This window comes from Theropithecus gelada, chromosome 7b (assembly GCF_003255815.1).
Source record: "Theropithecus gelada isolate Dixy chromosome 7b, Tgel_1.0, whole genome shotgun sequence".
Classification (NCBI taxonomy): Eukaryota; Metazoa; Chordata; class Mammalia; order Primates; family Cercopithecidae; genus Theropithecus; species Theropithecus gelada.
This window is the reverse complement of record NC_037675.1, coordinates 53,822,716-53,846,841: the sequence shown is the minus strand read 5'-3', so window position 1 is coordinate 53,846,841 and position 24,126 is coordinate 53,822,716. Positions and strand designations below refer to the sequence as shown.

The following is a 24,126-nucleotide window of genomic DNA, read 5'->3' as shown; positions in this document are numbered from 1 at the left end:
TATGATGTACTGTCTTAAACGCACCCCTTTACCAAAGTTAAAATAATAAGATTACAAGGACATTTAATTTTTAAAAGTTTGTCTTTATTTAAAACAAATTAGATGAAACATTCCATGAAGTTAGATTCTGATTCTGTTTGTGGAGGTGGAAAGAAGAAAATGCTTCTTTTAAATTCACTTACTTTACCACTAATTTACTCCAAGTCATTAAGCACTGACCACATTTATAATAGTCCTAGGTGCTGAAGGGTATGCAAAATTTCTTTCAAAATAAATGTAAAATAGTGGCTGATCTAAAGCAATATGTAGTATAGTGGGGCAAGCAGACATAGATGGCATATCCAAAAATACATGGTACTTTCTATACATTTGGTCAGACTTAGAACACCATTTTTCCATAAGGTATAAATTACTCAGAGTTCATTTTAACTAACTTTGATGGGTATTAAATATAATTAAAGCTTGGTATGTGGAAATTATAAAGACAGAATTATATTTAGTTGTTTTATTCCTATGAGGAGGAGGAGGAAGAGGAGGAGGAGAAAATAGCCCATGGTTTGGGTTTGATCCACAAGTTTTGCTTAGCTTATTCAGTATTAGCCTACAGTATTTTTAACATACTTGAAAATCCTGTCATTATTTAAAAAGTAGATTTCTCATTTTAAGAAATCCAAATTTGTGATTTCTTTTGAAAATCAGATGATTTGACAATGTAATCTCACAGCTGGAACCGAATTAATGTGATTGTCCTCTTTAAACATCTGCTTTCCGATTCACCACAAACACCAACACTCCCTATAACCTCAGAGGTTGTAGCATTCAGGTTTTTCTAGGCATCTGATTTTGGGACTCTTGTTTTAAAGCAAGCATTTTTTTTTTTTTTTGAAGGGAGGAGGCAGATAAGTGGGAAAAGAGAAGAAAGAAAAGGGTAGAGCAAATTCTGCTGTGAAATTATATATTCAGGGATTCCTCCCCACTATGCTATTTGGGATATGGTGAACAAGAACTTCATTATTTACTGAACAGGTACCTAATACACATCAGATGTTAAATTAGGTACCAGGAATACAGCAAGAACAGACTTGGTCCTTATTCCTATAGTGCTTATCAATCTAGTAAGCTCACACAAAGAAGTCACACAAATATAAAATTCCAACTGCAAATGATATGAAGAAGAGGAGCATAATGCTCTACTAGTCTACAATTTTGGAATCTAACTTGAGTAGTTGGGTGAAGGCTTCCCTGAAGAAGCACTGCACCCTGGAGTTGAGAGTTAACTAAGCAAAGGAGGAGGAAAGAACATTCTAAGTTGCAGGAAAAGAAAATGGAATGGCTTTGTGGCAGAAGGAATATGGCAAGTACAAAGGACTAAAAGAATGTTTAATGTGGCTGGAATGGTGAGGAATGAGGAACATAGTTTGAGATTAGGCTGGAACCATGAAGTGCCTTGTAGTATGTATAAAACTCTCTCCATTCTAATGAGTAACTAGATCCAATGGAGGAATTTAGGGGTGGGGTTTTTTTTTTTTTTTTTGAGACGAAGTCTCACTCTGTTGTCCAGGCTGGAGTTCAGTGATGCGATCTTGGCTCACTGCAACCTCTGCTTCCCAGGTTCAAGCAATTCTCCTGCCTCAGCCTCCCAAGTACCTGGGACTACAGGTGCGCATCACCACACTCAGCTAATTTTTGTATTTTTTAGTAGAGATGGGGTTTCACCATATTGGCCAGGCTGGTCTCGAACTCCTGACCTCGTGATCTGCCTGCCTAGGCCTCCCGAAGTGCTGGGATTATGGGTGTGAGCCACCGTGCCTAGCCGGGTGAGGTTTTTATAATAGATTTTTGTTTCAAAAAACCAGAGTTTGGGCCTCTGGGGGCCAGAGTACACTGACACACCAATTAGAAGGCTAACTGCCATGGACTAGTCAATAGATGCTAGTAGCCTGGAGCAGACTTTTTGAAGGGGAGAAGTGAATGGACTTAAGAGATATTAGGAGGTAACAGGATTTGGTGATGCAGTGAATGTGCGGAATGAGGGAGAAAGCAATATTGAGAAGGACTCATGTTTCTGAATTATATAAATAATTGGATAGCAATACTAGTCACAGAAATGGGGAACAAAAGAGGAGAACCAAGTTTTGTGTGTGTGTGTGTGTGTGTGTGTGTTTGTGTTGAGTTGGGATCTTGCTCTGTCACCCAGGCTGGAGTACAGTGGCACAAACATTGCTTACTGCAGCCTCCAACTCCTGGGCTCAAGTGATGCTGCCACCTCAGCCTCCCAAATTGCTGGGATTACAGGCAGAGCAACTGTGCCTGGTTCAAGAACCAGGTTTTGATGAATATAGGTGTGGGGTGGGAAAGGAGGAAGAAAGATCATGTTGAATCTGAGTGCATCAGATATTATGAAGATGTCAAATCAGTGCAGAATCTACAGAGCCAGCTCAGAGTAGTATGGGTGAGTAAGGATCGGAGATAAGTGTGTGAGTCATCTGTTTTTAAGTGGCATGATGTCACAAAAGTGAATGTGATCACTTGGAAAGAAGAGGGGATCTAGGCTTAAGTGTTTAGAAATCTCAACCTCTCTGATGGCAAGACAGGCATATGGCTTAAAAAGAAGCTATCAAGGTAACAAAAAAATCAGGAGAATGCTATTCAATGTGCTAGCCAGTGTTAAGGGGAAAGATACGGGGGGTCAGCTGCTGCTGAGAAATTAATTTGAATGAGGACTGAAAAATGTCTAATGAACTTGTTTACATGAAGGTCGCCGTAAGCCATAGGCAACAACTATTTTGTAGAGTGATGGGGGAAAGGCAGATTAGAGCGGCTGGAGAAGTGAGAAAATGGTAATATATGCATGGTCACCTCTGAAAGAAGTGTGATTATGAACAAAGGTATTAGGCAGCTTTTGGCTTTATCAAGCCTCTTTGTTTTTTCTATTTTATTACTCAAGACTCATCTCCTTTGGATCTATCCTGTTCTTTTTCTAACATGAATTAGATGATTAGCTTATTAAATTTTTTTTCTAATGTAAATATTCAAGGTTCTAAATTTAGTTCTGCATGCCACCTAGCTGCATAATTCAAGTTCTGATATACAGTATTTTTATTATCATATAGTATTCTTAAATGCCATTGGAATTTCTTCCTTTACCCATGTGGTTCATAACTGTTTTAAAAATTTCTAAATGAACCTTTGTAAGTTGCTTTTTGTTTGTAGTTTTTTAAGAGACAGGGTCTTGATACATTGCCTAGGCCTGGACTCAATCTCCTGGGCTCAAGTGATCCTCCCGCCTCAGCCTCCAGAGTAGCTGAGATTACAGACACGTGTCACCATGCTCAGCTTTACAAGTTATTTTTGTTACTGAATTCTGGCTTGTTGTTTTAGGGGTGTGAGAATGTAGACTATGAAATCCCAATTATTTAAAATTTAACAATAGTTAACAATCAATAGTACATACCATGTCCCAAACATTTTTTATGAAGGCTATAATTTTCACAGTAATTCTATGAGGCAGATATTATTCTGATTTTTATAAGGAAAATAGGCACAGAAAAGGTAAGTGCTTAACCAAATCTTGGTTAAGCAAGTAACTTAACCAAGTTACACAGAGCTGATAAATGATGGAGCTGCATGTTGTACATTTCTTCTCTGCTTCAGCTTTTATTCTTGGAGTAAATTGCAAAGGCCTGAAATGTTTAAAATCAACTTCATTGAAATAAAATTTATGTACAATACACTGCATGCATTTAAGGTGTACAATTCTGAGTTTTAAGAAAGCTGTACAACCTTTGAAACTATCATAATCAAATACAGAATATTTCCCTACCCACTAAATTTCACCCTGCCCCCTTTTTGTAAGTCCTCCCTTCTGCTCCAGACCCCAGGAAACTAGTGATCTGTTTTTTGTGACCATAGGTTTGCACTTTCTAAAATTTAACATGAATGAAATGATACAGTGTGAGCTCATTTTTCCCTGGCTTCCTTCATTCATCATACTGATTTTGAGATTAATCCATGTTGTTGTGTCAGTAGTTTGTTTCTTTGCTTCTACTACTGAGTAGTATTCCTTTGTATTGGTATATTTTGTTCATTCATTTCTGATGAACATCTGGGTTAATTTCAGTTTTGAGCTATTGTGAATAAAGCTATTATGTACATCCATGTTCAAGTTTTTATAGGAACATATGCTTTCATTTCTCTTGGGTAAATATCTATAATGGCCAGATTTTTCTCCATAAGTATTGAGACAGGGTCTTGCTATGCTGCCCCGGCTGGTCTTGAGCTGCTGGGCTCAAGTGATCCTCCTGCCTCAGTCTCCTGAGTAGCTGGGACTATAGGCCTGTGCCACCACACCTGGCTTCTGTAACGGCTAGATTTTATGACAGGCTTATGTTTTTTAACAACTGCTACACTGTTTTCCAAAGTGGTTGTAAAACTTTACATTCATATAATCAGTGTAGGAGTTCCAATTAATCCACAGTTTGGTCAATAGTTGGTATTGTCACTCTTTTAAATTTTAGTCCTGCTAATCAATGCTTAGTGGTAGCTCATTGTGAGTGTAATTTTTGTTTTCCTAATAACTAAATCTTGAGCATCTCTTCATGTGTTTCTTGGCTATGCATATATCTTCTTTTGTGAAGTATCTGTTCAAATCCTTTGTTCATTTTTACTGGATTTTCTTGAGTTCTTTATATATTTTGGATAAATGTACTTTGCCAGATACATGTGCTGCAAATATTTCCTCCCAGTCTGTGGCTTGCTTCTTCATTATCTGTCTTGCAAAAAACAAAAGTTTTAAATTTTGATAAAGTCTCATTTGTCAATTTTGGTTCACACCTTTTTGTTTACTATGAAACCTTTGCCTCCTCCAAGAAAACATCTTCTCCTGTCTTCTACACATTTTAGCTTTTACTGTTAGGTCTATGATCTATGTCAAGTACATTTTATAGTGTGAGGTAAGAATCAATGTTCATTTTTCCCATAGGAATTTTCAATTATTTTGGAACTATTAGTTGACAAAACTTTTCCCCCACTAAATTACCTTGGCACTTTTGGGGAAAAAAAATCAGTTGATTATATACATATAGGTCGAATTCTGGATTCTCTATCCTGCTCCATTGATCTATATGTCTATCTTTACCCCAGTATTACACTCTCTTGATTACTGTAGCTTTACAGTTACTCTTGAAGTTGTGTGATCCTTACTAAGTCCCTCGTATGTCCACGCATATTTTAAAACCATCTTGGCAACAGCTACCAAAATATCCTGCAAAAATTGTAATAGGAATTGCACTGAATTTATAGGTCAAATTGAGGGAGAAATAACACCTTAAAAACAATGACCTTTTCAGGGTATATTTTTCCATTCACTGAGGCCTCTTTAATTTCTCTCAATGTTTTGTAGTTTTTCTTGTAGAGGTCTTGCACATCTTTTATTTATTCCTAAGTATTTTAATTTTTTGACACTATTGCATGTAGAATTGTCTTTTGTTTTCGAAACAGGGTCTTGTTCTGTCGCCCAGGCTGGAGTGCAGTGGTACAACCTTGGGTCACTGCAGCCTTGATCTCCTGGACTCAAGTGATCCTTCCACCTCAGTCTCCCAAGTAGCTGGAATTAGAGGCATATGCCACGGCACCTGGCTAATTTAAAAAATTTTTTTGTAGAGATGAGGTCTATGCTGCCCAGGCTGGTCTTGAACTTCTAAGCTCAAGTGATCCTCCCAACTCGGACTCCCAAAGTGCTGAGATTAAAGGCGTGAGCTACCATGCCCTGCCAAGTGGAATTTTTATATTTCATTTTTCTGTTTTCTGCTAGTATATAAAGTTATATCCTATAAGCCTAGATATTACTTCCTGTAGTTATCTATAGATTAGAATTTTGGACCTAAGAAATTGTGTCACCTACAAATAGCAACAATTTTACTTCTGTTTTTCTAATTTTCAAACGTTTTTCTTTCCCTTGCCTATTGCAATGGCTAAGACCTCCAGCACAATGTTGTGAAGTACTTTGTCCTTGTCCTAGGTAATATGCGGTGAATATTTCTTAAGTATAATGTCAGCTATAGGCTTTTTGAAGATGCTTTTTATTAGACTGAAAAAAATCCCCCTTTTACCTCATTTACTAAAAGTTAATTAAAAAAAATCATTTATGGTTGAATTTCGTCAAATTCTTCTTTCTGGATCTATTGAGATGATCATATGATTTTCTCCTTTACACTATACATATGGTTTTTATCACATTGATTATTGAAGTTTTTTTTTTTGTTTTGTTTTTGAGATGGAGTCTTGCTCTGTCACCAGGCTGGAGTGCAGTGGTGTGATCTTGGCTCACTGCAACTTCTACCTCCCAGGTTCAAATAATTCTCCTGCCTCAGCCTCCTGGGTAGCTGGGACCACAAGCGCGTGCCACCATGCCCAGCTAATTTTTTGTATTTTTAGGAGAGCTGGGGTTTCACCGTGTTAGCCAGGAGGGTCTTGATCTCTTGACCTCATGATCTGCCCACTTTGGCCTCCCAAAGTGCTGGGATTACAGGCGTGAGCCACCACGCCAGGCCAGTGTTTTGAAGTTTACTTAAAATATGTTTTCACAAAGCCCACATTGGATATGTTGGGCTTTCTGGATTTGAAACTTTGATGTCTTTCATAAATTTGGGTAAACTCTTATTTTCCCTTTGAATAATTTATCTATAATTCCAATTACACATATGTTGGACCTGCTCATTATTTCCTCATTCTCTCTTCACCCATTAGTTGTATCTTCCATCTTTTATTTCTCTGGGCTATATTCTGAGTGATTTTTTTTCCTGAGATCTTCTAGTTCACTTTTTCTTTTTAACTGTGTTTAATCTGTTTTAACCATCCATTTCAGTTCTTAATTTTTTCATTAAAAATGATTTCCAAATGTGCCAATTTTAAGTTTTACATTTCAACAGTGTTTAATTCATAAATGAGTAATTATTGTGTACTATGTATTTGATAATTCTGGTATCTGCAATTCCCCAGTGTGAGTTTTGATTCCGAACCCATGTTTTTTGGAATTTTATCTGTCAGAAGTCTGGGTTTAAAGTACATTCCTCCACAGATGCTTTGCATCTGCTTCTTATAGCTCCTTGAGGTTAGTATCAAGCTAGGATAACTATGTTTTCAAGTTAGATCTCCTGAAACCCCCTAGTCCACTCACAGAATTTATGTGAATTTAGGCTTCAAACTTGTACAAGAATGAGCTTGTTTTGCATTCCCAGGGAAGACTTTTATTTCCCAATGTGTACCCCCTATCTAGCTCTGAGGACCTGCTTATTTTCCTAGTTGATCCACTGAAGATGTACACTTAAAGGATTGTGGCATTATGCTGGAGGGGATGAAGTCTTTAATAAGAGTTCATTGCAAGGCACAGCCTGCAATGATACCTCCCTACACCCTCAACGCACAAAATTAAAATCTGGGCAGTAGCATAACAGGAGGCAGCTGAAAACCACTCCTGCCCTACCCCCAAGACACACATTCGTGTGATATTTTATCATTCTGCATTTGCTGTTTTTTGGTTTTTTTTTTTTTTTTTTTTGGTAGTTTCTGGCCTTTTCTTGCCAGCCCAATCATGCATTGAAAAAGACTGACTACTCTCTGCAGCACTGTTAGGCATTTTTCTGAATCTATGGTCAGCCAGATGACCCCGGCTTCTACTTCTTTAAACCAGGAGTCATATGCAGTGGATGAAAGGGGAAGAAGGACTTTGCTAGACAGTGGAAAAAGTTTCAAACAGTGTGAAAATGGGAAAGCAAGTTAGAGAAGCACCAAGTAATAAAGCAATGATACATCCAGGAAAGTTCATGGTATAGGAAGAAATTACTTGGTAAGACTTCATAGCACCTGAGCTATATAATAGTCTCACATCTGATACATATTAGCCATTAATTTTGGACAAATCACATCCATGTCTACCTATTTCATGGGGGTTGTGAAAATAAATGTTACAAAGTGCTTTGAAAATACCAATTGCATAACATATAAGGCATTATAATCATGTCTTCTGTTACAGGTATGTATCTGAAACTTCAGCTTCACAGATGATTTCAGGAGAAATAAGATCAAGATAGTGAAAAAATTTAGTAGATTCAGACAAAAACAGTTTATAGTCAGTTATGGATAAAAGTCAAACATTGAGCTAAACCACTATTTCTGGTAAACAGTAACTGACTCAGGATATGAGACTTGTCTTAGAGACTTTTCTATTTTGTAGAATTTGTTGAAACTAAATTAGCAAAGCCCTAATTAGTATGGGCCATTTGCCATGAGATAAAAATAGTTTCATTAAACAAAACTCTATATTGTATGAAATCTTTTAGGCAGAAAATAGATTCCAGACAGTATATAATTTACCTCAAATGTTCATCAAAATAAAGTTAACCCCTACATTTTAGATGACTAAATATTTTCTAAATTTTGACCTTTTTATAAAGTGTCATTCAATAAAATAATCACCATTGTTCTAGTTGCTAGAGATAAAAATATGTAAAATATTCCTTCTTATCCTCAAGGAATTTCTATTTTAGGTGGTAGAAGTATGATTTCCACTTCTGTGGGAAATCAAAGAACAGAACAAAATTAATGAACCTGCAAGTTGACTTGCAAGTTATTTGAAGTATACCAAGATAAGAATACATCTACTGGTAGGGACAATAATAGCATCCATAAATGTAAGAGTTAAGATTTTGAATTTAATTTTCCTAGCTGTTTTGGCATTGTGATTAAGTCACTGTACTTTATCCTGATTAAGCAACTGGCACTCCTAAGATCAAATTGGAAGTAAGAACTTCAATATGTTGAAGATGAACTCATTGATTTTGGCATGCATCACAACACTTCAAGATGGTGTACCATCAACTCTCATTAAAAAAAAAAAATTTAGATTCAGGAGGTTCACATGCAGGTTTCTTACATGGATATACTGTGTGATGTTGTCAATTCTCCTTTTAAGTCGTTCAACATGTTCTAATGGTAGACAGAATCAATTTTATCAGATAGTCTGTTTTAAATATTGAAGTCTTCTCCGGTAAAAGTCCAGGAGTGTGAACCTTTCTCTGGTAAAGCTCATGTCCTACCTATCCTGCCAGAAGTTCAATATGTGTTTTTAGATTAGTGTACAAGGTGGTTTTTTCCCCCCTCTCTCTCAACTATCGGTTTCCAGGAGGTTAAGTACGAAACACTGAGAAGCTCAACTGTTTAAGAAAGGCCTACTTTCCTTCATCTTATTTCAAGTATAGACACACAGACACACACAGACACACACACACACACACAAAGTCCTTCTTTTCAAAAACATGAGTTTTAGAATATCTGCCAAAATGTATTCAAAGTAGTAGGGTTTGTTTTACTTTTTATACTGATCCACGGTTCTTTATAACTAAGTCCTGAAAGCTACTCTTAGTGAGAATCAGAAAAAACAAATGCTTTAAATAAGTGAAAAGTAATATGGAATTGGTATTTAATACGGCATACAGTAAAGACAGAGTGAGTTGGTTATCAAGACACACACAACTATTCATAAAAGATACAGGGGCCTTTGGTTAAAAAAAATTAAACATCAGTTAAGTCTTATATTTATTACCACATAGGCTTTCCCTTCCACTTTGCTATAATATGAAGAACTCACTAGGAAAAACTTCATTAATTCAGAATGATCAATGGGAAGTATACTTCTAGTTATCTGGAATTGATATAAAAATTTGAACTCAAATACTCTCTCAAATACAGGTTCCTGGCAATTTTCTGTAATGAAAAGAGAAATGATTTCTGGTTAAGATATCTCCTTTCAAATAGGCTTTCAAAAAAACTGACAATTTGTTCTCTTAAGTACAATTGTGTCCTAAAATCGCTAATTTGATTATAAAAAGAAAGGACAAACAACTCACACCCTTTTTAGCAGGCATTACAAAGGAAAAAAGCTTTATCCCAGCTTCTTTCCAAATTATGTTTTTCAGGTTAATAGAGTTTCATCGTTTTAAAAAAAGTACATCACACAAACATTTAACAGGAAGACTTTTAGACTTTAAATTCTTCCTCACTAGCTTGAGTATTAGCTCAAAGTCTGAAGACCCAATCTAGATACTCTGTGGATTCTATGCTATATAAGCTTACTTTCAGGATTTTGAGCTTAAATATATATCCTTTTTTGTGATGGTGTTTACCCACTTTGTGCTTATCTGAGCGAGCTACTGACTGGGAGATGGTAAAAAGGGAACCTTCTGGGACACGGAAAATGCTTTATATCTTAATCTGGGTGGTGGTAACATGGGTGTATACAGATGTAAAATTTCATCTAGGTGTGCATTTAAGATTGTGGACTTTATGGTATATGTTATACCTCAAGAAGTAAAAAAGAGTGTTTAATCCACTTTATGAAATGCCTACCAACTATTTTACAGTGAATCATTCATACGATTTTGTAAATCAAAATGTATAGGGAAAAAACAAGTCATCTGATGCTCGTGGCATAAAAATCGCTAGTCACTTTCAGGTAAACATCTCAAGCTGGAGTAAAAGCTTCAGTGTTGAGAAGTCACTAACACACTATCTGAAATGGTGGCAGGAAGATTACAATGTATCAGTTTAAGTATAAAGGGTAGAAGTGTTACAACAGCTTAAACGACAACTAGATTAGAACATCCTCAAATAAGTGACACGACTATGGCATCATTATCTCATTTGTGATAACCTATGCTGCTTATTTCCGCTTACTGCTTTGGGGTTTTGTCATTGTATTGTTTGGACTTTTAAAGGATGGAGAAGGAAAATAATAAAAGTTAAATTAGTTTTGTTGTTTTCAACTATTGTTTTTAGTGTGCTAAATAGTTGACGTTATGACTGACTTTAAAATTATGCATTCTACTTCCTATTTATTAAACGAGAAAAGAGTTGGTTTATGTAGGAAATATAAACACTTAATCTACGTCATTTTAAAAAAAAATTTTGCTTGGAACTATATTAATTCCATCACCTCGAAAAAAGCCTTTGAGAGGATTAGCTGCATAGGCCAATATTATTCTATATTAGTCTGTATTAAGCATATGATGTCACCTTGCTTCCTCCCCTCCTCAAGCTTTTCTTTTGGTGGGAAGGAGGACTTTCTTGGGGGAAATTCTCAAAATATTATGGCTTAAATACCACAAGCTGACACACATGATTGACAATCTTACACTCCCAAACCTGTTTGAAATGGGTCAAATACCTAAGCGCTGCAGAACAATGCAATCCAACCAGCAATTCCCCATAAAAGAGAAAGGGGGTGTGATTAGGTTCCAGATATTAAGCAAGTTATTGCAAAAACAGTTTGGTGATTTTGTTTCTGCAATAGGCACAGGTTGAGCTAGTATTTTTTTCTCTTAATAAGGTCCAAAAAAGACTATGCTATAGGAGGTAGGATAAACCACTAAAGCATGAAGCAACTGGGACAAACATTAAGGGCTTTATGGAGGTCCTTATCCTGATCCTCAGCATTGGTTATTGATCATCAACCCTGCTGGGGAACTATCGAACGAAATTTGCGTGAGGCTTATCGAGCCACAGGAAAGGAGATGCAGGAGGGAATATAAGCTTCTAATAAAAGAAACGCAGCAACAATAGCAGAGGAACAGCTCTGCCTGGTGACGTAATGGCTGGCAGCAGTCCAGCTTCAGCAGAGCTGCTGCTACCTCAGCATCCAACCTCCCTCAACACAGTCCGGCTTCGGCAGAGCCACCGGGGCTGCTACTTCTTGAGATGCCACTTTGTTGGTGCCACCAACGCCTTACCTCAGAGGGCCAGAACACCAAACAAAGGGTTCGTTCCGTTGCTGTTTTAAGTTGTCAGACACACACACTCTCACTCACTCACCCCCTAGCCCCGGACCCCTCAGTAATCGAGCCAATCAGCCACTTAAGTTTAGGACGAAAACACTGGCTCACACTCCAGGTGTGCCTCAGTTTCTCCAGGCTGGTTTCCAGTCCGCCTCTAGCTGCCCCCCCCCCCGCCCCCGCTGGTCCTCAGAGGGAGTTGATCCCGGCGGCCCCGCGTACCCGCCCGGGCCCCGCATGCCGGCCCTCCTGCCTTACCTCCGCCAGGTAGAGGTTGAGGAGACAGAGCGTGGAGAACTGGAGACAGGAGGGGAAGCAGTAGAGCAGCCAGTGGGGGAAGAAGTGCAGGTGAGCGGGCGGCCGGAGCAAGGGCAGGGAGCCGCTGAGCGAGAAGGCGGCGGAGAAGAGGGTGGTCCTGAGCGCTGCCCACAGGAGACAGAGGAAGAGGCAGAGGCTCTGGTAACTCAGCCGCCGCTCGCGGTACAGGAGCAGCCGCCACAGCTGCAGGTAGGCAAAGGCGAACAGCGCGGCGTAGAGCAGGGCGTGCAGGACGCTCAGCGCCAATTGCACGGAGCCCGGCACCGCGGCGCCTGAGGCGGCAGCGACGGCGCCTCCGCCTCCGCCGCCCCCGCCGGGCGTGGAGGGCTCGCGGCCGGCCGCGGGGGCCGCAGCGGCCGCCGGACCCGGCACGGACACCCTCATGAGGGGGCTGGGGGCCGGGCGAGCGAGCGCGGGAAGGAAGGGGCTGGACTCGGAGCCGCCGTCGAAGGGGAGAAGGACTGCCCCCTTACCCCCCACCCACCCCAGCCTCTAACCCCAGGAAGCGCCGTGACGGGACCCGGAGTCCCGCGCAGAGCAGCCGCGGCTCCCCCCGACCCCGCCTCCTCTTTCCCCCCACCCCTCGGGGGTCTCGGCTCCTCCTGCTGCGGCTCGGCTCCGTAGCTGCAAAAAACAACTCTCGGCTGGAGACAATCAGCTGAGAAACCCGAGCATTTGAGGCGCTCGCTCCGCACTGTGGGCTCGCGCCGATTGGCCCGGCCAGGCACGCCCCCTGAGCGCCGTGCTCGGAAGGCCACGGGCCGCCGTACCCGTCGCTCGAGGGCCCCGAAATCTGATTGGGGGCTTAATTTTCCTACTTTCTCCCTCCCCTGTACTTCCCACCCACGCTGCTGATTGGACCTGCTACTGCACCGCCCGTTCGCGCCGGCGGGAGGACTCTGTAATCGTCTGTCACTCTCGCTCCGCCCACCGCGCTTCCCATTGGTTAGAGAATACTTCACGTAGGGAGCACGAGGAGAAGGAGGAGCTTCGCAGGTTGTTTTTTGTCCGGGAGGCCGACTCTGTCGAGTCGGTGGCGGCCGCAGGCTGGGAAGGAGCGGTGCTACGCCTTCGCAGGTTGGCGAAGTGGTTCCAGGCTACCCGGCTAGTCTGGCACGGCCCGGCCTTCTGCCTCCTATTCCGTCGCGTGGCGGCGGGAACTGTTGGCCGCGCGGCCTCAGGAACGGCCCAGGTCCCCGTCCGCAGGTCCCGGGCAGGTAGGTGGCAGCGCCGGTCCTTCAGGCTGTGGGCTCTGCCTGCAGACCCGGGGATTCAGACGAAGCGGCTTTCTGTAGCCAGGGCTGCACTGCAGAGCTCCGGAGTCTGACTTAGGACACCCGCCTCTGGGGCACTGAAGGGCCTCACCTGGAGCCTCCTGAGGGCGTTTTACCTTCTGTTTTAGCTGTATGAACGGCGGGAAACACTGGAGCCCTTTGTGGGTCAAGGGGATGGAAAGGGGCAACGGGGAGAACCGGAGCTCTTAAGTGAAAGACACTTCCCTCCCAAGGGATATGTCTCTTAAGGAGGAGTAATAGTAGTGTCAGATGGATGTTGAAGCGATCTGTGAGCAGGGGAAAGCTCGTTCTTTCAAACGTAGAATTTGGGAAGATGCTCTGGGCTTCAGTTTTGGGAAAAAGGCAGAAACAGACTTGTAAGTCTGATGATTGCCTGGAGAGGAAGTAGAATATTCTGTACTGTTTAAATTCCACATGTATTGAAGCCCTTGGACCTGTGTATGGTAGATGGTGGCGCTATTCCTGGGGCTGAGAGAGAAAATACATGCTATGTTACTGCTGTAAAGAAGCGAGGAATAACCACATAGACTAATGTATATTAGGCCGGCACATAGTTGTTGATTTTTTTTTTTTTTCCTATTTGGGAATAAAATTAGCAAGTAGTGCAAAATTAAGAGGAAATAATTTGTTTTCTTTAGAATATACAGCACATTACGAATTCAATATCCTTGTGAAAGACATTGCCACGTCTATTGGAGCAACCAAGACCCAGCTTTCCTTACCTCACCATCCTTTGTCCTATGCTTTTTTGTTTTTCTTTTTTCGTGCAGGGTCTCGCTCTGTCACCCAGGCTGTAGTGACAGTTCACTGCAAACCTACACTTCCTGGGCACAAGCAATCCTCCCACCTCAGCCTCCCAAGTAACTGGGACTACAGGTACTGGCGCCACCATGCCCGGCTGATTTTTTTTTTTTTTTTTTTGGGAGAGACGAGGTTTCACTGTATTGTCCAGGCTGGCCTTTGTCCTATGCTTTGCCCAAGAAGAGTGGTGCTCTCTTTTTTTCCTAGCTAAGTATTCCACAGGGAACTTTAAAGTCTATTTTGTAGAGTCTGGGATAGTCGTTTGTCCAGGTACCAGATACTAGTGTGGTTCGAGTTCCTTAGAGGTTTGCTGACAAACTGTAGTAGTAGATGTACAGGCCCGGCACTGTTACCTAGACATCCCTCAGATGAAACGTTCAGCTGAGCAGGTAGAGAGTGCAGTGTATGAGAGGGTACGGCTTGCTCTAATAAGTTAATAGGCCTAATCCAACATCTGTGCTTTGGAGCAGGATTTTGTTTATTGGAACGTAAGAACTTCATCTCATGTGTTTTTAGAGAATGTGGTTAGGGCAGGACACAAGTCTCTTCAAATAGGAGACAGGATGCTCATGACAGCAGTGATGTAATTGATTGCAGTAATGTGCTTAAGCATTTAAGCGTAAAATCAGAGTTGTGTGGTTTTAGGCACTTGTCAAAATCAAGGGCACTGCATATTCTCTGCCATGGCCTATTTGCATCTTCCATAATCATTGATGTGCACATTTCAAGTCATCAATAGACTTTTACTATAAAAGTGTTTTTCTCCTGTATTCTCTGCTCAAAGTGATAGTAAACATCTGGATGGTACCTATACTAATTTTAGGTCTTTGTCTGTGAGACTTACCTGCCACCTGCCATGTGTCAGTAAAAGCAAATCTGGATAGCCTCCTCCTTTCTTCTTTTTTGGGGGATGGGAGTGTGTGTATAGAGTTGCGGGGTGAGGGTGCAGGTAGAGGATTTTTCTCCCAACTGCTTTGAAAAGGCTCTAAAGGGGAGAGATGTTGGCCCCTTTTATTGCCTCCTTGGATCTGAAATGATAAACTGTGTTGAGATCTAATCAACATTTTATTTGAGGCTGGTTCAGTGAGCAGGTTCTGTTCTCCAGTAGCAGCATTAAACTAAGCAAGCTGACTTCAGACAGAATGTTCTTAGGCGTGAACTTTGTAAGCATTATATGCTCCATTTGTTGCAAAATAGGAAGTGTGTCTTTTTCCTGAGTATGATGGCCACAGATGTTGATACAATTTATTTAATAGTTATAGTTGTTAATTTCCTTCTTTTCTGAGAGGGAAAGCCATTAATTTTATGGTTAATCATAAGGGAATATTAGGCCTATAAAGGGAGAACTAACCAAGGGTTTCCTAGAAAAGCTTGGTGTCAGTTATTCTAAAATTTAAATGTGTCCAAATGCATAAAGATTTAATATTGTTGTTCTGAGAGGACAGATGACCCTAGCATAGTAGTCTTTCCACCATTTAAAAGCAGAACTGTTTGGGTCGGGCACGGTGGCTCACGCCTGTAATCCGAGCACTTTGGGAGGCCGAGGCGGGCAGATCATGAGGTCAGGAGATCAAGACCACCCTGGCTAACACGGTGAAACCTTGTCTCTACTAAAAATACAAAAAATTAACAGGGCGTGGTGGTGGGCGCCTATACTCCAAGCTACTCGGGAGGCTGAGACCGGAGAATGGCGTGAACTGGGCAGGCGGAGCTTGCAGTGAGTGGAGATTGCACCACTACACTTCAGCCTGGGTGACAGAGCAAGACTGTCTCAAAAAAAAAAAAAAAAGCAGAACTGTTTGTCAATTACTATTGCATATGGTACCCTATACCAAAATGGGATTGGTGGGGCTAACGAGGGCTACCACCTGTTCTACCTGCCTCGGGAACACAAAGGCAAATCCTTATACTGTCTCCTTACTAACAAGCAGTCTAGCATTTTCTCTTGAAGTACTTCCTTCTTGATGTCCTTTGGAGCTTAACATTCGGTTGCTGAACAAAGCACACTTTTATCGCCTTTAACATTTTATGTGCATGCTTTAGCCCTTTTTCTATTATTGTCTCACGGAGCCATTCTTACAGTGTGGTTACCCTCTTGTATTAGTCTTTAGTTACATGTCACTCATTCTTTCTATTATTTAAATGAGCTGTGCAAACATACTTCTTTAGGGATGAGACAAAAGTTACATCTTACATGCCAACTCTGATCCATGCTAGCAGGACCATTATACTGAAGAATTGAGGGCCTCTTCCAGCCCAAAGGCTCAAAGTCTACATGTAGTTGGGAGGTGTATCGGTAGTATTGGCAAACATGCTATGGAAAACATTTACCTGTGACTTTTCCTGTCTCTTAGTATTGGCATCTGTTGTGATAATAGTCAAATTGCATTTTAAAGAGTCGTCTTATGTTCAAGTCATAATCCTTTTACCCATTACTAAGACCAGGTCTATTAATAGTGCTAGACTGGTTTATACTGTGGAAACAACCCCGAAACATTAGGAGTTTAAAATCATAGTTTATTTTGTTTTTTTCCTGAGATGGAGTTTCACTCTTGTTGCCCAGGCTGGAGTGCAATGGTGCAATCTCGGCTTATGGCAACCTCCCCCTCCTGGGTTTAAGCGATTCTCCTGCCTCAGCCTCCTGAGTAGCTGGGATTACAGGCACCTGACACCAAGCCTGGCTAATTCTTTTGTACTTTTTAGTAGGGTTTCACCATGTTGGTCAGACTGGTCTTGAACTCCTGACCTCAGGTAATCCACCTGTCTCAGCCTCCCAAAATGCTGGGATTACAGGTGTGAGCCACCACGTCCAGTCTAATAGTGTTGGAGGTAGAAAGAATGGGGGTCGTAACCAACTCAGTATACCACTGGAGGCGAACAGCAAACTGTTCTCATGAAGCAGGTTGTTGGCAAACTGACACACTGCGTCTGCCGCCCAGAAGAAGGCTGAGGCCAGTCATGCCCCAGGCGCAGTGCTTCTTGTGATTATCTGCAGGAACATCTGAAGCCTGTTAGCAATCATGTGAACCTGTGATAAATCAAGCAGCTGACCAACCTTTACCTGCTGCTCCCTGTTCTTGCTACCCAGTAAATATGAAGGGTTGTGGAAGCTCCTTCACTAGAAGCAAGGAGCCTCCTGACCCCTTCTTTAAAACAGATTATTTTGTCTTTATTTTCATTTCTGCCTTTGTTCCCCCTTCATTCAGTCCCGTAGTAACTGTCACATAATAGTTTATTTTATATTGGATCAGCTGGGAGCTTTTCCCCATGGTGTTCTCTTTCTGGGACTTGGGCTGACAGAGAAGGCCTAATTTTGAGTGTTATCAGTGATCATGGCAGAGGGAAAGTGTGTTGTGATTCATTGCACACGTATACTGACTCTTAAAAGCTTCCAGAAGTACATGTCACCTTGCACATTTCATTGGCCAAGTCATGGCCATACCTAACTCAAGGAAGTGAGAGGTATAATTTTAACGTGCAGAGAACTAGAAACATTTGAACATTCTCTCTTGTCAACAAATGCTTTCCTTTGTACATGTAGTTCTTCCTTGGCTTTTCCTGGTGGAGGTAATTCAGAATTACCATCTTCACTACGTGAGGCCTGAAGTTCAGGATCCCTGAGTAATGCCCAGCAGTGGTCACCTCTTTACTGGTCTAGATAGAAGTTATCTGTCTGCCAGCCCCTGTTGAATACATAAGACAGTGTTGGGAGAGAGAACTGTAAGTGTTCCTGTTTGGAGAGAGGAAGAATGGAAAACACACACCAGATTCTAGATTGTAGCAATCTACAGTTGAAATCTCTCTGGGCAAATGTTGCTAGGGCTCTAGTTCTGTTCCCTGAGTTCTCTGTGCCAGTTGAAACAACAACAACAACACTCCTATCTAACACAATAGAAATGAATTACAGGAAAAATGAAATAAAGAATATCAAATTTCAAGCCCAATTTAAAAATTTCTAGATTCAATAAACATAAAATTACTGTGTGAAATTGCTATAAAATGTTCTAAACATTTACACTCCATTTCTGTATTTATGTCATTATTTTAGACCAGTAACAAATCGTTCTTACTCTTCACATGCCCTACAGCATAGTTCTCCGTGGTCCTTGGCTTTGCCCTGTGTGAGGTTCTTCTATTTTTATTATTCTTGGCCACATCTGAAATTGGCTTTGGAGCATTTGGCCTCTTTCTGTGTCTGAGCAGTTTTGTCAGTTTGCTTTGTGACCATGTTCCGGTGGGCGACTAAGGATTGTTTTAAGTTTTGAACATCTAGTCTTTTGGATGGCAGTTCTTCTCTGAGTATTTTTCTTTTAATACCTGGTTAAACACCACCAACAGCTACCATCACACAGTACTAATCTATCTTCCAACCTCTTCTTTTAGGGCTATAAATAAGTTCATTAGCCACAGGAACCTAGGTACATATTCATTGTAAGTTAATCAGGTACATGTCACCTCCAAACTATTGTAGTGACAGTTTTATCAAACTTGTTAATATGGGTCACTTGCTGAGCTCCAGTCTCTGATAAATGTTTCCTTGAGTAGGCCTAGAACAGTTTCTATGCTGCTTGACGCCTAACCCAGTGTTTTGGAGTCTTTGTCAAGGTGGCATCTCACTTCTAGTTTATATACAGGTTAAGAGAAAATAGTTTATGCTGCTATAATAGCCCCTGCCATCTCAGTGACAAAACAACAAGGTTTATTTCTTCCTCTGTCACATGCTTATTACACATTAGCTAGGAGTTCTCTGTTATGCTTATGCTCATAGAATAGGCACCATTCGGGCATTTCTCTTGATTGCAACAGAAGACAGTAAAGCCTGGCCTTATTAACACTAGCTGCCGAAACTGTTGCCCAAAAGAGACAGATGTCACTTTTGCTCACATTTTCTTGGCCACAGTAAGTCATCTGGTGGTCTTAACTAACTTCCCCAGAGGTGGGGGATGGAGGGAGCTTCAGTGTAATCAGTAACTGCAAGGAGAACTAGAACTATACTAATGGACTGTCACACCAAGATAATATGGCCACATTTCTCCAAAGGTACTCATCACTTGGTTTTGATACCTAGATTTTTGTGGTATTAATTTTTGTTGTTGTTGTTGTTGTTTTGTTTTTTTAGACAGGATCTTCCTCTTTCACCCAGGCTGGGGTGCAATGGCGTGATCATGGCTCACTGCAGCCCCAATCACGATCCTCCCATCTTAGCTTCCCGAGTAGCTGGGACTACAGGTGTGTGCCACCATGCATGACAAATTTTTTTTTCTTACTTTTAATAGAGACAGGGTCTCTTATGTTGTCTAGGCTACTCTTGAATTCCTGAGCTCAAGTGATCTTCCTGCCTCGGCCTCCCAAAGCGCTGGGATTATAAGCGTGAGCCACTGTGGCTGGCCAAGTATTGTTTTTCATTCCCTTTTCTAATTACTGGAGGTTAAAAAAAAAAAAAAAGTCACTGAGTACCTTTTGTATCTTTGTTTTCACTGTGCTCTTGCTGATACTCTCTTTCTCCACCCACATCCTCTTGCCTTTAGTTAAGATCTTTATATGAGGACCGCATGTCTCTGAGCAAATGCGTTTTATTTTGCATGCACGTGAAATGTCTACTCTTCCATGGCCCTACAAGGTAGATATCCTTCCCCAACTCCCTTGCCTCCATTTCTTCTTCCTTAGAACCAATTACTTTTAACTGCTCACTGTTTGTTTTGGCATTGACCTTCCTATTTTCAATAAACTTAGTTTTGGTTTTGTGAAAGTTGAAAATTTAGTTCTCTTTTCATTTCTTTTCCCACCCTAGCTGCATGTTTCCTTATTTTCTATCTTCCCTTTCTCTCAACAGTTGTTATGGTTTTGCTTAAATCATTATTCAGTATTTATTTCATTATGAAGACATAAATTCTACTTCTAGCTGACCCATGTGGTATTCTTTGCTTTAAGTAATTTTTAAAATAATCAAATCTTACCATAGATGGAGCAAACTGCAGAGATTACTACTGAGTTCCTAACTCTAAACATATGTTAGAACAATCACCAATGTCTCTAACTGATTAAAAGCACAGTACTTTCACATATATAATCTGGTTTGTCCAACGAGATAGAAGATATGGAAAAATATTTAAGGATTGGCTGTCTGGTTAGACCTTTTGTGCTACAAAATACATTCTAGGGGAAAAGAGTAATGTGTTAACACTAGTGTCCAATTTCGTGTTAAAATAGTTAAATTATAACCTAGAGGCTAGGTAAGATGATATTCTATACTCAAATCTTTCACCTGTGCTTTTCGTGTTGTACAGTTTAATTAGGTTATAGTTATTTCATATACAGTAATGAACGTTATATAGTTATTCCCTTAGCCTCAGAAATGCATTCGTTTTCTCCAGAATATGAAGAAAATAGTGGATGACCTATTTTAAAACATCCCTATTAATATAAAGTATCTTTAAAATAGGCTGGTTTAAAATGGTTATAATGTATAATCAATTTTAATGGCAATGATATTCCTTAATTATGTCATTAAAGTTACATTTTTATATACCTCTTATAGTTCTTGCTTGTCATTTTCCTTTGAGTTTTTGAACTCTTGACTCATTAAAAATTGATGGCAAATTTTTTCACTGATATATACTATCTCTGATGAACAGAATTATTAGGAAATAACCAATGAGTAATTGCTTCATTTTTTTTTTTGAGGAACACCAGCTTATTAGGGAGAGATACTATATGCTTATTGATAATATTGAATGAGCAGAGGAAATACTCAATTGAATATGATTTTTCATACATTTCAAATTCTTTATCATTTTTTTCTTTGCTGAAAAATTCTACCTTTAGGAGCATATAGAAATAATCTTTTGCTGTTTTTTCCTATTGCCTATTTTGAGATAGTGAGCTTACATTTGAAAGAGATGGGTCCTGTTTGAAATTTTAAAAATTCTAACACAAAATTTTCACCTATAGCTGTGGCTGGTTTTATATTATACTATTCTTTCTAAACTTTCTTCTTTTAAATGTAGATAACATAGATCATCAGTAGAAAACTTCCTGAAGTTGTTCAAGAAAAATTTGAAAGTAACAAAATAGAAAACAAAGAGAATTAACAGCAGATACAGAGGACAGCATGGAAGTAAGTACACCAAGAAAGAAGATAAGAGGAGGATGTCTAGAACAAATTTGATTTCAGAACATAGAGTTGAATTAAAGTATGAGTTGAAAAAGATATTTAAATTTTTAAGCAGTATAAAGAAATCTAAGGGTTAGGCATTACAAATTATGTATATTTGGAAGGAATGTTCTTCCATTGTTTTAATAGGTTTCTTCTATGGGATTTAAAGTAAAAGTAAACATATTAGGCATATTTTGGATGTCTGACTCCCATCTAAATGGTATTAAATAATTACTTGATTATTTCTCATAATCAACTATAGATAAAAACAAAATGCCCAATTAAAAATGGATTGATTAATGTTTGAGAATTAATTTTAGAACCCTTGAAAATGACAATTAGCTTAACTAAATACTCTATTAAATTAAGCATTTTCTAGATAGCTTTGGTATCTTTTGTAAGTATCAAAAATCAATAGTATTATCAAGTCAGTGTTGTTACATATTGTCCCCCCTCAAATTTTTACGATAAAGTACTAGCAAAATCAAATGATGTGACTAATGACAACTTTCTTTTTGCAGATTTTATTCCATTCATTCATTTAACAAATTTGTTCAACAAACCATCGTTGAATACCTTCTCTGTGCCAGGTGTTGTCTTAGGAAACAGAACACAGCAGTGAAAAAGCAGTCAAAAATCTTCCACTCATGTGCAGCTGCAGCTCATGATGTCTTCTGGCTTCAGTGTCTTTAGAGTTGGGATCTCTTTTGTCATAATGTGCAGTTTTTACATGCCAACAGTAGACTCTTTACTAGAACTGAGTCCTCAGAAATATTTTAGTACATTGCAACCAGGAAAAGCCTCTTTAGCTTATTTTTGTCAAGCTGGTAAGTATTTTTAAAATTCTAATATGATTCTTGTGATGTTTTTATTGCTATTTAATCAATAAGCACAGTGGGAGATTACTGTTAAGATTAATAATATGTGCTATACAGCTGTTACTATAATCCTGACTGGGTTTGAATCCGGCTCCTGCCACTTGGCCTGTGGTGTGACCTTGGTTAAGTCACTTAGCTTCTCTGTGTTTTTCTTTCATCATCTGTTCACAAGAAACAGTACTTTATAAGTTTGTTGTGAGGATTAAATGATTTTACTTATATGCTTAGTTCATAGTAAATACAAGGTAAGAATTAGCTACTAACATAACATCTGAAAGAATACTTTCTCATGTTTTTAGCATGTGTTTTAAGTTTTTAAAAACTTTAAATGTAATACTTTAATACCCGGCTTTAGCTGTATTGTTAATTGTACTGAATTAACTAATGTAACTATTGAACATAACAATGTTTTGATAGTCCAATTCAAGTCTTCATGTCTTAAAAATACTATTCTTGGAATTAATAAGTGAAGTGAGTACACATTTCTGTTGGCTCCCTTATTATAATTGTGATTCGAAAATGGTATTTTAAAATCATTTGGAAAGTTTTTATATGTGTACATGTGTGTTGGGTATATGGTATTAAATTTGGAGGAAAAATGCCAAATGTTAGGTTCAAATGAAACATCATATTCTTGTTTTAGTAAGTGTTTAAGGTCCATTTACAAAGTTAAAATACATCATGATAAAAACATTAGAAGTAAGAATAATGAGGCAATAGTAAAATAAAGGTGTGAAAATATGTAATGAGATATGTTTAATTAATTGTTGTTGTATGCTAGTTGGACAAATTATTCTGTGTTTGCAGATTTTAAAATTCATTTTTAAGGGGCAATTCATAAACATTCATGAAACATTTATTATTTTAGATTCCCCAAGAACATCTGTGTTTCTTGAAGAACTGAATGAAGCTGTTAGACCATTGCAGGACTATGGAATTTCAGTTGCCAAGGTAGAAAGATATTTATGTTACTAAAATATTAGTGACAAACATCTTACAACTTTATGGCTTAAGACTGAATATCTTAAAATACTTCCATTTCATATCTTTTCCAAAGTGGAAATACATTTTTTCCAGAAGAATAAACAGCAGCACAGAATGATAGTTTCAGATTATTGTATAATATACTACATATAGAGGGGACAAAAAGCTGTTTAAAAACTTTTAGCTTAGAATTTAACTTTATGTTGTAAACCATTCTATTGGGCCTGTGGTATCATTTCTCAAACCTATAGTTAGGTTTTTGTTCTGTTTTGTTTTGCCTAATGAATATTTCGTAATAGGTAGCCAAAATTCAACTGTTTTTAAATTTTTATTACACAAACTGCAGTAACATTTAAAATGGAGGTAATTAAATATTTTTTTTCTATTCTTATAACTCTTTATAATGGTTTGTGTTTCACTTTTTCGCATTTATTTTTAGAACAAAGTTATAACAACTCAACATTACATATTTAATTGTTTTCTCAAAAAATGTTCAAACTTGCTATAGAGTATTATAGAAAATTTCCACATGCATCATGGATTACATAGATACGTAAGCCTTTTATTTAATTTAAACTTAGAATTTATACATCAGACACCTGAATGAGAGGTAACCCAGTGATACTAAATTCTTTCAGGTTAATGTCCACCTGACTTTCTGAGTACATTTTTTCTTAGTTCATTAGCCTTCCTCTTCTAAGAGATGGCTATTGTCACTCTTGGTCTCTGCAGCTAGAGTTCCCAGGGCAGACAGCACAGAAACGTTAACCAACATTGGCTGTATACCTTAAAAAGTACCTATTTTTTAAATGTGGCAATTCTGTATGTGTAGAAATCTCAATTAACTTTGTTTGTTTTTTTTTTTTTTT

At 39.2% G+C, this 24,126-nt stretch overlaps 2 protein-coding genes across 4 annotated transcripts in view; one reads left to right on the top strand and one right to left on the bottom strand.

Moving 5' to 3' along the window:
* Positions 1-12,833, bottom strand: part of GPR137C (G protein-coupled receptor 137C) — an 87,035-nt gene extending 74,202 nt beyond the window's left edge. For both annotated transcript variants that reach the window (XM_025392343.1, XM_025392344.1), the window contains exon 1: positions 12,084-12,833. In XM_025392343.1, coding sequence (XP_025248128.1) covers positions 12,084-12,527 — 444 coding nt within the window. In that variant the 5' untranslated portion in view covers positions 12,528-12,833. The remainder of the gene's footprint in view (positions 1-12,083) is intronic.
* A 258-nt stretch (positions 12,834-13,091) lies between these two features.
* Positions 13,092-24,126, top strand: part of TXNDC16 (thioredoxin domain containing 16) — a 131,180-nt gene continuing 120,145 nt past the window's right edge. The window contains exons 1-4 of one of the 2 annotated variants that reach the window (XM_025393016.1): positions 13,092-13,360; positions 21,247-21,356; positions 21,986-22,222; positions 23,142-23,224. In XM_025393016.1, the coding sequence (XP_025248801.1) occupies positions 22,060-22,222; positions 23,142-23,224 (246 nt within the window). In that variant the 5' untranslated portion in view covers positions 13,092-13,360; positions 21,247-21,356; positions 21,986-22,059. Of the gene's footprint in view, positions 13,361-21,246; positions 21,357-21,922; positions 22,223-23,141; positions 23,225-24,126 lie in introns of those variants that run through there. The other variant, XM_025393017.1, reaches the window with a different exon arrangement.